Here is a 15,127-nt window from a genome sequence, read left to right on the forward strand (position 1 = left end):
AAGTGGTGGGAAACGTGGCGGGGGGCAGAAGTCACTGAGTGTGTGACATCAGCGATGATGTGAGGGGCGGAAGTGATGTCACGTGTGGTGTATGAGGAATTGAGGGACGGAAGTGGCTGTGGAAGCGGCCATGATGGTGGAAGTGACGTCATCAATCAGCGTGGCAATGGGACCTTGACTCCCAAGGCTAGTTCGAACTAATTGCAGATGCTCAGGAGTCTGCGCACTGACCAGTGAAACCTAGTAGAGATGGGCAATGTCATTCAGTGTACAAGGTGGTTTTGACCTCCAGCCCTCCACTGCCTGGAATAGTAACCTCCATCAGGCTTGTATCTTTTCTGATGAACTCAGCAAAAGAGCTTATGCAACACATCAGCAAGGCAGGAGAGTGTGGGCAGCCCTGCCTGACTCCTGATTTGTTTGGGAAGTTTTTATTCCCATCGGTTGATTGAGACTGCACTACTGGTGTTGGTGTAGAGCAGACTGATTCAATTGCAGATTCCTTCCCTAAAGCCCATTTTGGAAAGCACATACCACATGTCGGTGTGTGATGTCCTGTTAAATGACTTCTCCTGGTCCAGGCTGATCCGGCCGTCATCCATTTCCCTGTCCTGCACGTAGGTGATCGTGTACCTGAGGAGTGTGAGGCTCTGAGATCATCCTGCCTGGTACAGCACAAGTTTGGTTGGTGTGAATCACTGGAACCAGAGCAGACCTGACCCTGTTGGTGAGGACTTTGGACAGAATTTTATAATCCACATTCAACAATGAAATTGGTCATTCAATTTCTAATTTCCTCCCTTCTGCTTGCACATGATGCCCTTTTTTCATGGATTCACACCTGCTTCAAACCAGAAATATTATGTTGCAAACCTCCAGCATGTCCTGGCCAATCATGTTCTGCAGAGTTAGAACATAGTACTTAGAACAATACAGCAAAGAACAGGCCCTTTAGCCCTCAATGTTGTGCGACCTGTGAACTAATCTAAGCCCATCACCCTAGACTATTCCTTCATTATTCATATGGTTATCCAAGGTATGGCCCATACCACACTGAGTGACGAACATTCCTCAAACATGTCTTATATCCACCTCCCCTCAATTTGCAGCTATGCCCCCTCGTACAAGCAGATGTCATCAGCCTCGGAAAAAGGCTGTCACTGTCCACCCTATCTATTCCTCTGATCATCTTGTATGCCTTCACTAAATCGCCACTTAGCCGCCTTCTCTCCAATGAGAACAGACCCAAGTCTCTCAGCTTTTCCTCATCAGACTTCCCTTCCAGAGCAGGCAACATCTTGGTAAATCTCCTCTGAACCTTTTCCGATCCTTCCACATCCCTTCTGTAATGGGACGACCAGAACTGCACACACTATTCCAAGTGTTTTGTACAGTTGCAGCATGACATCATGATTCCAGAACTCAATCCCTCTACCAATAAAACCAATAAACACACTTTATGCCGCCCTACCAGCACTATCAACCTGGGTGGCAACTTTCAGGAATCTATGTACATGGACACCAAGATCCCTCTACACATCCACACTACCAAGAATCTTTCCATTGACCCCGTATTCTGCCTTCCTGTTATTCTTCCCAAAGTGAATCACCTCACATTTATCTGCTTTGAACTCCATTTGCCACCTTTCAGCCCAGTTCTGCAGTTTATCCAAGTCTCCCTGCAACATTCTTCCACACTGTCCACCACTCCACCAACTTTAGTATCATCTGCAAACTTACTACCTGTCCACTTATGCCTGCGTCCATGTTGTTTATAAAAATAACAAACAGCAGTGGTCCCAAAACAGATCCTTGTGGCACGCCACTAGTAACTGGACTCCAGGCTGAATATTTTCCATCAACCACCACTCATTGCCACCTTACAGAAAGTCAGTTTTTAATCCAAACTGCTAAAACACCTTCAGCCTCATGCCTCCGCATTTTCTCCAGTACCGTATGTGGAACCTTATCAAAGGCTTTACTGAAGTCCATGTACATCATGTCAACTGCCTGATCCTCATCCACATGCATAGTCACCTTCTGAAAAAACTCAGGTTTGTGAGACACGACCTGCCCTTAACTAACCCATGTTGACTATTTCCAATCAAATTGTTGTTTGCTAGATGATAAATCCTTTCCAAATTTCTTGCAATCCTTTCCAAAACTTTCCTACAACAGACATAAGGCTCACTCGTCTATAGTTACCTTGTTTATCTCTACTGCCCTCCTTGAACAAGGTTGCAACGTTTGCAATCCTCCAGTCCTCTGGTACTAAACTGTAGACAATGACGACTCGAAGAACAAGGCCAAAGGCTCGGCCATCTCCTTCCCAGAGCATTCTCAGAAAAATCCCATCTGGCCCAGGGGACTTGTTTACTTTCACAACAACACCTCCTTACTAACATCAATCCTTTCAAGGCTAATAGCCCATATCTCAGTCTTCTCCTCTACAATATTCTCCTTTTGCTGAGTGAAAACAGATGAGAAACATTTGTTTAGCACCTCCAATTTCCACATGGTCCCTACACAACTTCCCACTTCTTCTGTCTTTGACAGGCCCAATTCCTACCATCAATCCTTTTTATTTCCTCACATATCTATAGAAAGCTTTAGGGATCTCCTTTATTCTACCTGCTAAAGACTGCTCATGTCCCCTTCTTCCTCCTCTTAATTCTCTTTAAATCCATCCTAGCTACTCTGTAACTCCCCATCGCCTCATCTGAACCATCTCGCATCAATGTCACAAAGCCTTCCTTTTCTGCTTAACAAGAGATATAATTTCTTTAGTTAACCACGGTTCCCTTATCTTACTGCTTCCTCCTTGCCTGACAGGGACATACCTATCAAAGAGATGCAATATCCGTTCCATAAACCAGCTTCGCATTTCGATTTGTCCCATGCAATGCCCCCTAAGTCCACCTATATCTCTTTCTATTGCTAAACTAAACATAACCGAATTATGTAGGAGAAAGTGAGGACTGGAGATCAGAGCTTAAAAATGTGTTGCTGGAAAAGTGCAGCAGGTCACACAGAAGGGCTTATGCCCGAAACGTCAATTCCCCTATTCCTTTGATGCTGCCTGACCTGCTGCGCTTTTCCAGCAACACATTTTTAAGCTAATAACCGAATTATGGTCACTCTCTCTCCCAAGTGCTCATCCATCACTAAATCAAACACCAGGCCTGGTTTGTTACCAAGTACCAGATCCAATGTGGCCTCCCCTCTTGTCGGCCCTTCGACATACTGTCAAGAAACCCCCTTGCACAAATTGGACAAAAACTGATCCATCCAACATACTAGAGTTGAATACAACTTAGCCGGTAAGCCATTACGTCTTGGAGTTTTACCCTTCTCAAAGGATTTGGGCCTTGGTTGGCTCATCCAGAGATGGTGGCTGGTCCAGTATCTTCTGTGTATTATCGTTTAAGACCTTCATTATAGAGGACAGGAATGTATGGGAGGCTTGCTGTTCTGTCGGCTTTGTGTCGTACAGTCTGGCATAAAAGGATTTGCTGATCCTCAGGATGTCGGACTGAAATGAAGGAGGTCTCCAAGGCAAAGAGTGAGGCTTGCTGTGTCATCTTATGGAGATCCTCTTTGATACCTGTGTATGCCTGTATGTCTGCTGTGATGATAATTGAACGTTAATTAGTCTATATCTTGGTGCGATTGGTAGTAAGTAAGTGAAGTTGTATGTAGGGATCTTGGATATCCACAGCTGTCCAAAAGGTAGCAGGGCAAGTAGTTAAAAATGCTTTCCCGCACTATCTGCGGCTAAACTGTGCCAAGGACAAGGTGTGTGGAATGTGACTAGAACAGTTCTAAAATGGATGCTGTTTATGGAGCAAGTATTTGTAATCATGACAACTAGAATACTTCATTCTTTCTTTATTATGGGTGTCACCATTAATATCCACATTTGTTGCCCATCTTTAATTGCCTTTCAACTTGAATGCTATGGTGAAACAAAAAGGGTCTCTCCACAATTGATGATAATTGTGATGGTCACTGATACTGGCTTTAAATTCCAGATTTTATTTTCTACCTTTTTTATAATTAACTTACTCAGAGGTGTTATGACCTGCCTCTGAAGTAGTTCTGCCTGGCCCAGACGTGGAGGTTAGTACCACTCTGCTACAAGAGACCCTAGCACGTTCCTGATTTGTATTAGCTAATTTTTAAAATATCACTGCAATGATGGGGTGTGAATCAATGTCCTTTTGGGTTTTAGTCTGGGCCTGTGAATTACTGAAAGAACTGTGGCTGCTGTAAATCAAAAACAAAAATAGACATTGCTGCAAAAGATCAGGTCTGGCAGCATCTGTGAAGAGAAATCAAAGGTAACATTTTGGGTCAGATGTTCCTTCCTCAGAACCTGAACCTAAAACGTTAACTTTGATTTCTCTGCACAGATGCTGCCAGACCTGCTGAACTTTTCCAGCAACTTCTGTTTTTGTTTCTGTGAATTATTTTTGGTCCAGTTAACATTTATGTCTCCCCCGAAAGTGTAATTACTTTTTCCAAAATTGAAATACTCTCATTGAAACAAATCCGTTTATTTCCAATCTGTGAGTGGGGGCCAGGCCCCCCTCAAAACACTTCAGGAAGGGAGCTCTGATGCTAACTCTAATAGTTGTTTAAGCAGGTGTAAAGTGGATACTCCAGCAATGATGCAGCTGGCCCGACCACTCAATTGTAATTTATTTGCAGACTACTGAATGAAACATCAACAGAGAACCCAATTTAGAAAAACAATAACCTCCCTGAAAATTCAGTCGACTCTTGAAACTTAATGGTCCTGTTCCAAATACTTGCAACATCCCCATACATACCCTCTTGGCAAAAAAAAAAGGTCAAATCAAACACTGGGTTTTTACAGGAGAGCTGTCCGAGAGAGAGGATCAGCATGGAGCTGTTCCTTGACTAGCAGCTTCAAACAGACTGCTTGCTAAAACCAAGCCAAATCAAACCAGACCAAACCCTGGACTGGGAGAACTGGCCACTCCCCCTTTCATTATACAAATGTTTTCAAAAAAAAAACTTAAGTCTTTTCAAGTAGATATTTTCAGACATATCAGAACTCCAACCTTTTATGACTCCTCTTGAAAGAAACTAAAGACACCATAACCTTGTTAGAGAGGCAGTATCATCATAAGAGGAGCTTCTGTTGAAGGTCACCATCCTTTTGATTTCTTGACCACAGAAAAGTATGGAAGAGGGTCATTGAATAGATTGAGGATAAGTTAGACAGGTTATTGGTGTTGCTTTCTTATCTGCAAGGAAAAAGTTTATTGGGCTGGGTAGGGGAAAAGAGGGGGAGTGAGGGGATGGGGAGGGTTGCAATTGTCAAGTAATCTTCCAATCCATATTACTATTGTATCAGCCATGATTTTATTGACTGGTAGAGCAGGGTCAAAGGGCCAAGTGACCACCACCTTCTCATTTGTGTTGTGGAGAAACACAACTTCTGAATTCCCTGTGTGAAAATGTAAATGTGGCTTGCAGACTATTTCTGCTGCCTGCAAGTAAAACCACAGACTTGTCGCCAGATTCTAACTGCCATCAGGAAAGAACAATTTTATTATTAGTTGTTTTATCTGTTGTGGGCACTTTCCTTTTGAACAGCAACAATGGCTCTTGCCTCATCACTTCTGAGACTGGGCCACCGTTTTTTTATCCCCCCCTTGGGATTCAAGAGCTTGATCTTTGAGACATAATTGAAATTTCCTCAAAATACTTTATGAAAATTGCACATTTACGAGTTAATTGCCACTAATCTGTGCTTATCATTAAACTTTGTGGAAATTTTTAACCTAAGGAATTTAGTAATTCTCCTACCTTATTTAAAACAACACAAAATGCAAGATTTGTTCCTAAATACACTAAATAGTTTTCAGTTTTTGTAATTGCTGCAATTGATGATTAATGTTGGATATCCATCCTTCAGGTGTACCTGGTTCAATGCCATCTGCAGGCTGGCAAGGAAATTTGCGTGCCGTAAAATGGAGTGATCAAAAACACCATGATGGTTGTCACGGTAACTATTTCTAAATTTAACTGAATCCTATTGCACATTATTTGACTATTTGGATAGAATTTACCCTTTAACTTTGCTGTTACCAACAATGCAAGATGACAGTTTAATCACTCTCTAAATACAGACATGATGCTGTATATGTTAATTTTAATGAAACACTGTATATTATTTCTGTGCTCTTGTTCTTTGTCATAGAATTGAAAGCAGCCTTTTACTTTCAGTTAATTTTGTATATTACACATTCCTGGTGCTTTTTCCCATCTGATTTCTGTCTTGATGTGAAACATTAACCAGGTGAGCACTTGTATCGAGAGTTGTATTTGCATGGAAATCCTAGTGCAGGTTCTGATCAGTTATCCGTCTGATGTGTGCCTTGGTGTAATTTTTTTTTTCCCTGCATTAATCAGCATGAAATGTTTGATAAGGTTCTTGAATAGGTGGCTTAGAGTTCTTTTATCATATAGTACATGCAGTTGTTGCTAAATATATACTTAACCCACAGTACTTAATAACCTTGTAAACAGAGATTGGGTTTTATTGAATTCATGCATGTTGCAATTTTCAGCTCTGTTTCCTAAGCCTTTATGAATCTAAAGTACTCATTACAAATTGTAATGGACCAGGCCAGACCCCCTCAAAATGTTTTAAGGTAGCATCGACCCTAACTTTTTTCTTATTTTTAAAAGTAGATGTGAAGTGGGTGTTCCAGGTGTGATGCAGCTGGTCAAACCGCTTGGCTTTAAGCCAAACAGAATTTATTTAAGCACTACAGTTGAAACCCTAACACAAAGTGGAATTTAGAATAACAACTATCGGAAAACGTAACCAACTTGATAGAGCAACTTAACTTATTAACCGTTCCAATATAGTAATATCCCATAAACACACCCCTATACAAAAAAATATGAATTCAAACAGATCTTGCAAGAGGGAACAGCATCCAGAGAAATTTCAGAAGGAAGTCAGGAACTCTTTACTGAAATTTACAAATCCCCTGAATTCTGTTTGTCTGTCTCTTTCCGCACCTCCTCCTAAAACAAGCTAGTAAAAACCTGAATTGGCTACTCTCCTTCCATTTTAATCTAGACACTTCAGTACCTCTGCCTTTTACAACCTCTTCAAAAAACACCAAGGATAAAGTAACCTTTTTAAAGTAACAGCATTGTCACACCTTCCCATCCCACCCCCTTTTAAAAAATACATACAGAGATGGCTTCATTTAAAACCCTTCAGTCTTATTCTGTTCATACACACTACAATACATATTCATTGATTGTAAGCATCCAAATATTCACTCCTATCTTCTATTTCAGTCCATTTACTCGTACCACCGAACCCCTCCAACTTTCTTCATCCGACTCTCGACAATGGGTCAGCAATTACGTTTTCTTATCCTGCCACATGTATAATTGTCAAATTGAATGGCTGCAGTATCTAAAGCAGTTGTATCTAAACAGTTGAGAATTTTTGTCCTTAAATTTCTCCAAAAACTTCAATGGATTATTATATATCTCAGACACATCGTGGGCAGCACATTAGCACAGTGGTTAGCACTGCTGCCTCACAGCGCCAGAGACCCGTCTCAGTGGAGTTTGTGGAGTTTGCACATTCTCCCTGTGTCTGTGTGGGTTTCTTTCGGGTGCTCTGGTTTCCTCCCACAGTCTAAAAATGTGCAGGTTGGGTGAATTGGCCATGCTAAATTGTCCATGGTGTTAGGTGTATTAGCCAGGGGTAAATGTAGAGGAATGGGTCTTGGTGGGTTGCTCTTCGGAGAGTCTGTGTGGACTTGTTGGGCCAAAGGGCCTGTTTCCACACTGTAAATAATCTAACCTAACATTACTGGCAATATTAATGTTGAAATATTGTAGCGCTGTCACCAAGCTAAAGGTCTCCTCCATTATGGAATACTTCTGTTGATGAATATTCAGTTTCCTGTTGTGGTTCTGTTCGCCGAGCTTAAAGTTTTTGTTGCAAATGTTTCGCCCCCTGGCTAGGTGACATCATCAGTGCTTGGGAGCCTCCTGCGAAGCGCTTCTTTGATGGCTTGCCCTATAATGGTAGTGTTGTCCCAGTCGAATTCATGTTCTTGTTGTCTGCGTGCGTCAACCGGAAGCGGCAGGGACAGACCACTATAAACGCCGGAGGAAACATCAAAGAAGCGCTTCGCAGGAGGCTCCCAAGCACTGATGATGTCGCCTAGCCAGGGGACGAAACGTTTGCAACAAAAACTTCCAGCTCGACGAACAGAGCCACAACAACGAGCACCCGAGCTACAAATCTTCGCACAAACTTTGAATTCAGTTTCCTGTGGAAATATCCGATAGGCCTTTTCTATCTTTTTATCTTGAGAGTACAGCACTGACACCCACATGCTGCTTATCGATAGCCACCTTGAATGGCTTTGCATAATTAGGTGTGGCTAATACTGGAGCAATGGTTAACACGGCTTTCAGGCTGTCAAATGCCTTCTGGCATTCATCTGTCCACTGAAATTTTCTGTGCTTTAAGTCAGTAAGTGAAACAACCACACCACTAAAATTTGGCATGAATTTCCGATTTAAAAACCTATTCCATTCCAGGAATCGTAGTACTGCTGTCTCTGGTATGGGAAACTCCCCAGAAACTTTTGTTTTCATATTCTGTGGGGCTATCTATCCATTATGATAACATGGCCCAGGAATGTGGCTCAGACTTTGGCAAATTCACTCTTAGCCAGATTTATCACCAAGCCTGCCTCCCAAAAACCTGTCGAATAATTTGTATAAGTATTACAAATGTTCCTTGAAGTGTGACTAAAGATCGCCAAGTCATCAATTTTGTCTACTACACGATTGGGTAATTCAGAAATAACATTATTGGTTAGCCTTTGAAATGTGGCTGGTGCATTTTTCAAACAAAAATGGTAGACTTTAAATGGATACAGTCCCTTTGGTGTTACGAAAGTTGAAATTGTCTTCACTCCTTTTTTTGGATAAAGGTACCTGCCAGTATCATCTCGGTAAGTCCAACTTAGAAATAGAAGTTGCTTGTCCCACCTTCACGCCCACAACCCAATTCAAATGGACTGAATTAGGTTGATTCAAGTGGTGTATCCCTCGCGGCAAAAAAAAACTACAAAAGGAATTCCTTTTTCCCCAATCTGGATCGTCTTTATTATACTTTAAGCCCTCAACACTGTCTTTAATGTCTGATCCCTTTTTAACACTCCTTGAGATTCCAGATGGTATGCAGTGGATTTGATTTGTTTTTGTTCCTCAGCTATCCAGAGCTTCCTTGAATAATTTTCATGTAAAATTTTGATCCTTTATCTGATTGTATCTCTGTTCATTAGATACGGACTATATACAATCAGGTCAATTCCTCTACAATCCTTTTTAGCCACCACTGAGCTTTCCTTTACTTTAACAAAATTTACTGGCTTTTCATGTTTTCCTACATCTGTCTTCCCAGCATGTCTTTGTTTTCTAACCTACCTACACTGTGTGACTTCATGTGACCTACTTTATTGTAGTAAAAACACCTGAGCTTTTTAACTTTTTCTTTCCTCTTCATGGGTTTCCTTTTTACCCTGTGGTAAGCTATCTTTATTAGCTTCAGAGATCTTCTTTTCCCCAATTACTATCCCCCTCCGATTGAAATTGATGTTAGAAGCCAAACTTTGATTTATGAACCAACTCCTAATCATCAGCCATTTCAGCTGCTAATCTTGCAGTTTTAACTCTCTGCTCTTCCACATGAGTTCTCAATACCTCGGGAAGTGAATTTTTGAAAGTCTCCAAAATAATCATCTCTGAGTGTCATATATTTGCTCAAATGTTTAATGCCCTTATCCACCTACCAAAATTATTTTGAGTTTGACAGAATCAAACTGTTTGACCAGAGTCCCTCCTTGGATTGTCTGTAGGTTTCTGGCACAAACTCATGTGCACTTAAGATGGCTTTCTTTGCCATCTCATATGCCCCAGACGCCACCACCTAATAGTAATGCAAATACCTCACTGGCTCTACCTAGAAGCTTTGTTTGGATCAATAAAACCCACTGGCCAGTGCATCTGTTCAGCCACTTTCGCAAAAAAGATGAAGGCTTCTGCATGCTTCTCGTCAAACTTAGACAATGCTTGGATATATTTACACAGATCCCACCAAGCTTTGGTTATGATGGGATTGCTCATCATCACTATCCTTCTCTCTAAGCCTACCTTCTACCTTCACTTACATCCTTTTAAGCTAACTTTCCTGTCTAATTGCCAACTTCTGAAGTTTGAACACTCCCACACTCGTTCAATCTGCTGCATCTGCAATTGAATTCTTTAAAGATGCCAATGGTGTGTCCAGCAAATTAATTACAGCAATAGCTCAAAATTTACCTCCTTTTCTCACTGGAACCCCAATTCCAGTTTGTTTGCCAATTCCAACAACTTTTGCCTTGTTCACCACCTTTTGTAAAACCCCCAAAGTCGCTTCTTCCATGCCAGTCACTTCTTAGTGACTGAAAGAGCCATTACTACACAAAGCACTGTTTTAAACCAACTGAATTCAACACCCGGACACAACACTAACACTTACCACTCGCTGCCTTTGAGTCCCACAATCCTAAACCCAAATTGGAATTATTGAACAAATCCTGACAAAAGCCAGGAACCAGGTCAGACCCCCTCAAAGTTGTAAGGTAGCTTAGACTCTAACTTGTTTTTTCTTTATTTTAAAGGCAGATGTGAAGTGGGTGTTCCAGGTATGATGCAGCTGGTCAAACCACTTGGCTTTAAGCGAAACAGAATTTATTTAAACACTACGGTTGAAATACAAACAAAAGAACGGAATTTTAAAAATTTAACTATATTGCAAAACTTAACCAACCTGATACAGCTACTTAAATAATTAACTGTTCCAATATAGTAACATCCCATAAACCCGTCCCTTGGCAAAAAGGTATATTCAAACAGTTTCTAACAGACAGGAGGGAACAATATCCAGTGAGAGAATTCAGAAGAAAGTCAGGAATTTTTTACTGAAGTTTGCAACTCCCCTGGATTGTCTACAGCTACAACAAGCTAGACAAGACCTGAACTGGGAGAACTGGCCATTCCCCTTGCATCATTAAATTAGATACTTCGGAGCCTCTGCCTTGAGGATCTCTCTTCCAAAACAACAACCAAGGACAAAATAACCTTTTTTTTAAAGTGAGAGCATCATCACAAAATGCATAGCTTTGGTACATGTGTCTGAGTTCCTTTTACGTGCTGCCCATACAATTGTGCTAAGCGACAATATAGAAACTAAATTCAACTCCATCTGACAGCTTAACTAATGTGTTTTATTAATGGTAACTGGCTGAGTTGCTGGTATGTGATGCAGAGTGACACCCACTGTGTAGGTTCAATTCCCATTCCAGCTGAGCGCACCATGGAATGATTGCCTCTTCAACCTTACTCCTTGCCTGACTGACCCTCCAGTTAAACTCCTCACCAGTTGTCTCTCTCTCGCTCGCTCTCAAACTACACTATCTCCCTATCATCCTGAAGAGGGCACTTAAGGATATTGGGTCAGCATGGACACTTATCGAATAGGTAAAGGACTGTCCACTCTAACACTGCTGATGTTGCATTGAAGACATCTTTATTCGGAATTTTCATTAGATGGGATCATCCCCACACTATAAATTTGGACAAGGGAACTTGCTTCACAGTCCAGGAATGCAGATATGATGAATATGCTTGGTCTTCGACACACATTCCACATCGCCTACTATTGCCAATTCAATGGGATTGTCAAGAGGATGAATCACACCTGCAAAGGGATGCTGCAAAAGATTGTCCAATCAAATAACTGGACCCGGAACATGGTTTTACCCTGTGTCTTCACGCTCTGTAAGGAAATTTCTCTCCAGTTCAACTGGATTGCTTAGACCATAGGAGACTGAGGGGGTGACCTTTTGTAGCGGTCGGTAAAATTGAGAGGTATACATAAGGTAGATAGCCAACAGCATTTGCCCATGGTAGGGGAGTCTAAAACTTGATGGCATAGGTGTAAGGTGAGAGGGGAGAGATACAGAAGGGTCCAGAAGGGCAATTTGTTTTTCACTCCTAGTGTCTGGAATGGGCTGCCAGATGTTGTGGTGAAAGTGAGTACAATTTCATCATTTTAAGAAACATTTCGACAGATACATGGATGGGATAGGAATGGAGGGATATGGACCAAACACAGGCAAATGGGGCTAGATTAATAGTGAAAACTGGGTGGCATGGACAAGTTGGGCCAAAGGCCTGTTTCCATGTTGTAGACCTCTGACTCTAATCTCCATTAAAAGGCAAGGTTTGATCAGGTATAGTCTAGTTCTAGAGATCTACAGCACAGAGGCCCTTCAGCCCATGTTCATGCCAGTCAAAAACCAGTATCAACTATTCTAAACAAAAATTCAAAAGGCCTGCAAATGCTGGAAATCAAACAAAAGCAGAAATTGCTGGGGGGTAAAAAAAAAACTCAGCTGGTCTCGTAGCAGGATGTGAAGAAAGGACTCTCTGGACCAAAAACATTAACCCTTGCTTTCCACAGCGGCTGCGCGACTTGCAGAATTTGCCTACCTAATCTGAACCCATTTTCCAGCCCTTAGCTCACAGCTTTGTATGCATTGGCATGACAAGTGCATATCTAAATATGTCTTCAATGTTGAGGTTTTCTGCCTCTACCACCCTTGCAGGCAGAAAGTTCCAGATTCTGTGGATCCAAAAGGTTTTTTTTCTCATTCCCTCTAAATCTCCAGTCCCATGTCTTGAATCTGTGCTCCAAAGGCCTTCTCATCAAGGGGAGAAGTTCATTCCTGACTGCCTTATCTTCGTACCTCCGTTTTATACATCGGTCATGGCCTTTTTTGATCTCCCTGCTTTAAGGAAAACGACTCCAGTCTGTCCTGGAGCTGCAAATATTTTCTACAGAGATGTTCACGAGATCACTTTGGTGTCCAGAAGCTGCTACATGCTGCAGCAGCAACACGTCACCTGTTCTGCCATCACTCTCAAATCTTATTTAACTGTTTTTAATTACTCTAGTTACCATGCTCTTCTTTTTATTAAAGTTGTTGATGTAGAGACCCAAAAATAAACCAGACTTCTTTGTTTACTTAGGACTAGAAATATTCACTAATCCTACTGACCAATAAGCTGTTTTTCCTGTATTTGCCATGCAATGGTTTGTGAAGTCACTCTGCTGGTTTTACTGTAGATCAGCCTCTCAATTCATACCTTTATTTTCTCCCACTTGCCCCTTGTGCTGAAGAGTTTACTTTTAACAGTAAACCCTAGTTAAAGCATCTACAGCCCCTCAATCAAATTACTACTCTGAAACACATTCCTAGCTATCTGCACTTGCCTTTTATCTCAGTCAGACCGTTTCCAGTCATTAAAGTGACCATGCTGTTGTCACTACTTAGCTGCAATAAGCAGCACCTCGTTTAGACAAGGTATTTCAGGTTCTTGAATACTAACACACTGTCATGCATTTGTTTCCTTTAACTGCAAACACTTAGTACAGAAATGCCCTTGATCCCAATGGTATCCTTGAGCTCTTGCACACCACAGTTTTGACACCTATATGTGCTGCTATTCAGTTTTTTAATTTAGTTGTTTGAATATTCACTTATGTTGCTTTTTATGCATTATAACTCCAATGCCAGTGTGTACATTGTTTAAAACTTCAGGTTTAATAGGCTTTAACCAAACAAGTCTCACTTAAGAGTCTGAGTCAATCCACATCCAACAATCTGCTCTCAAAGCTCTGTGCAAATGAATTTCTCCTGTTTTGGTAGTGGAGGCAATAAGGAGTAAACATCAGAACCAATTATGCTTTGAACAATACTCTCTCTCATTTCCTTACAATCTTCTCTCCTCTCAGGAAAACAATCCCAGCACCTACAATCTCTCCCATTTGCCTGATTTAAAATCATGGATGGATTGCAGGGAGTTGAATAAATAATGGACACCCTCCCTTCAGTACCATTCTGAGGGATCATTGGTTTTTGTTTTGCATGAAATTGTACTCCGTTGGATGTGAAGAATTCTATGACAGAATTTAGGTGGGAGAGTTCTCCCCAGTACACTACCCAAAGGTTAATCCTTACATAATATCTGTCTTTAACCAATCATCCAGTCATACCTCATTGTTACTGATGGCATCCTGACATCGGGTGATTGATGTTTTTTTCTGACAACATTGACTGCACTTCAAAAGGCAATACTATTGTATTGTACATTGGCTTAATCTGCAGCAATGTAAAGTATTAAGTTGGCTTCAAAGCATTGTGGGATTTCCTGAGGATGGTGCTATTAAATGCTTGCTTGCTGTTAATGTCACATAAATGTGGAATCTCTTATTGGAAAAGAACTATTTCCAAAAATTGCATTATGATATTTTGTCCAAATATGGCCAACCCATTATTTAGGATTCTTTTAACTATTCAGAAATCACTAGGGAAAGGTATTATTGCTTCATTCAATTGTTTGTTCATTCAAGTATTGCAAGTAGGACTATAGGAAAAGAACAGCATGTTTGGGCTTTGAGCCTGTTCCACCTTTCAACTAGATCATGGCTGGTCTTCTACTTCAACACCATTTCCCTGCTTCCTTCATATATATTCAATACCTGGAGATCTATCAATCTTTTGTCTTGAATATACTGAATGAACTAAGCCTGCAGCAGCCCTCCGGCTGCTATACCTTCTGGAATTCCCTGGGCCAAAATGAAGTAATATTTCCTAATCTCTGTCCCCGGTTCTAAATTCTCCATCCAGGGAAACCTAAGCTTGGTTTGATTTTGTTTATGAAACACATTTGTTGTTGCAGCATAGTCACAAGGCTGCAGACATTTTGCAATGAGTCCCCACTATGTTAACACTGTTAACAATAGTTAGACACTAGTTATCAAACCAGGTTTCATTCTACGATCTGACTTGTCGTAGAGTCAGTTGTACAGCATAGAAACAGATCCTTCAGTCCAACCAGTCTGTGCTGATTATAATCCCAAACTAAATTAGACCCATATGTCTGTTGGCCGATATATCTCCAAACACCACTAATTTACTAATCCAAATTTCTTTTC

At 41.1% G+C, this 15,127-nt stretch overlaps 1 protein-coding gene across 2 annotated transcripts in view; it reads left to right on the top strand.

Annotated features, from left to right (window-relative positions):
* The window catches only part of LOC122564360 (N-acetyllactosaminide beta-1,6-N-acetylglucosaminyl-transferase-like), a 55,494-nt gene that overhangs the window by 23,302 nt on the left and 17,065 nt on the right, over window positions 1-15,127 (top strand). For both annotated transcript variants that reach the window (XM_043719116.1, XM_043719117.1), the window contains exon 2: window positions 5,948-6,037. In XM_043719116.1, the coding sequence (XP_043575051.1) occupies window positions 5,948-6,037 (90 nt within the window). The remainder of the gene's footprint in view (window positions 1-5,947; window positions 6,038-15,127) is intronic.

This window comes from Chiloscyllium plagiosum, chromosome 29, assembly GCF_004010195.1.
Source record: "Chiloscyllium plagiosum isolate BGI_BamShark_2017 chromosome 29, ASM401019v2, whole genome shotgun sequence".
Taxonomy (NCBI): Eukaryota; Metazoa; Chordata; class Chondrichthyes; order Orectolobiformes; family Hemiscylliidae; genus Chiloscyllium; species Chiloscyllium plagiosum.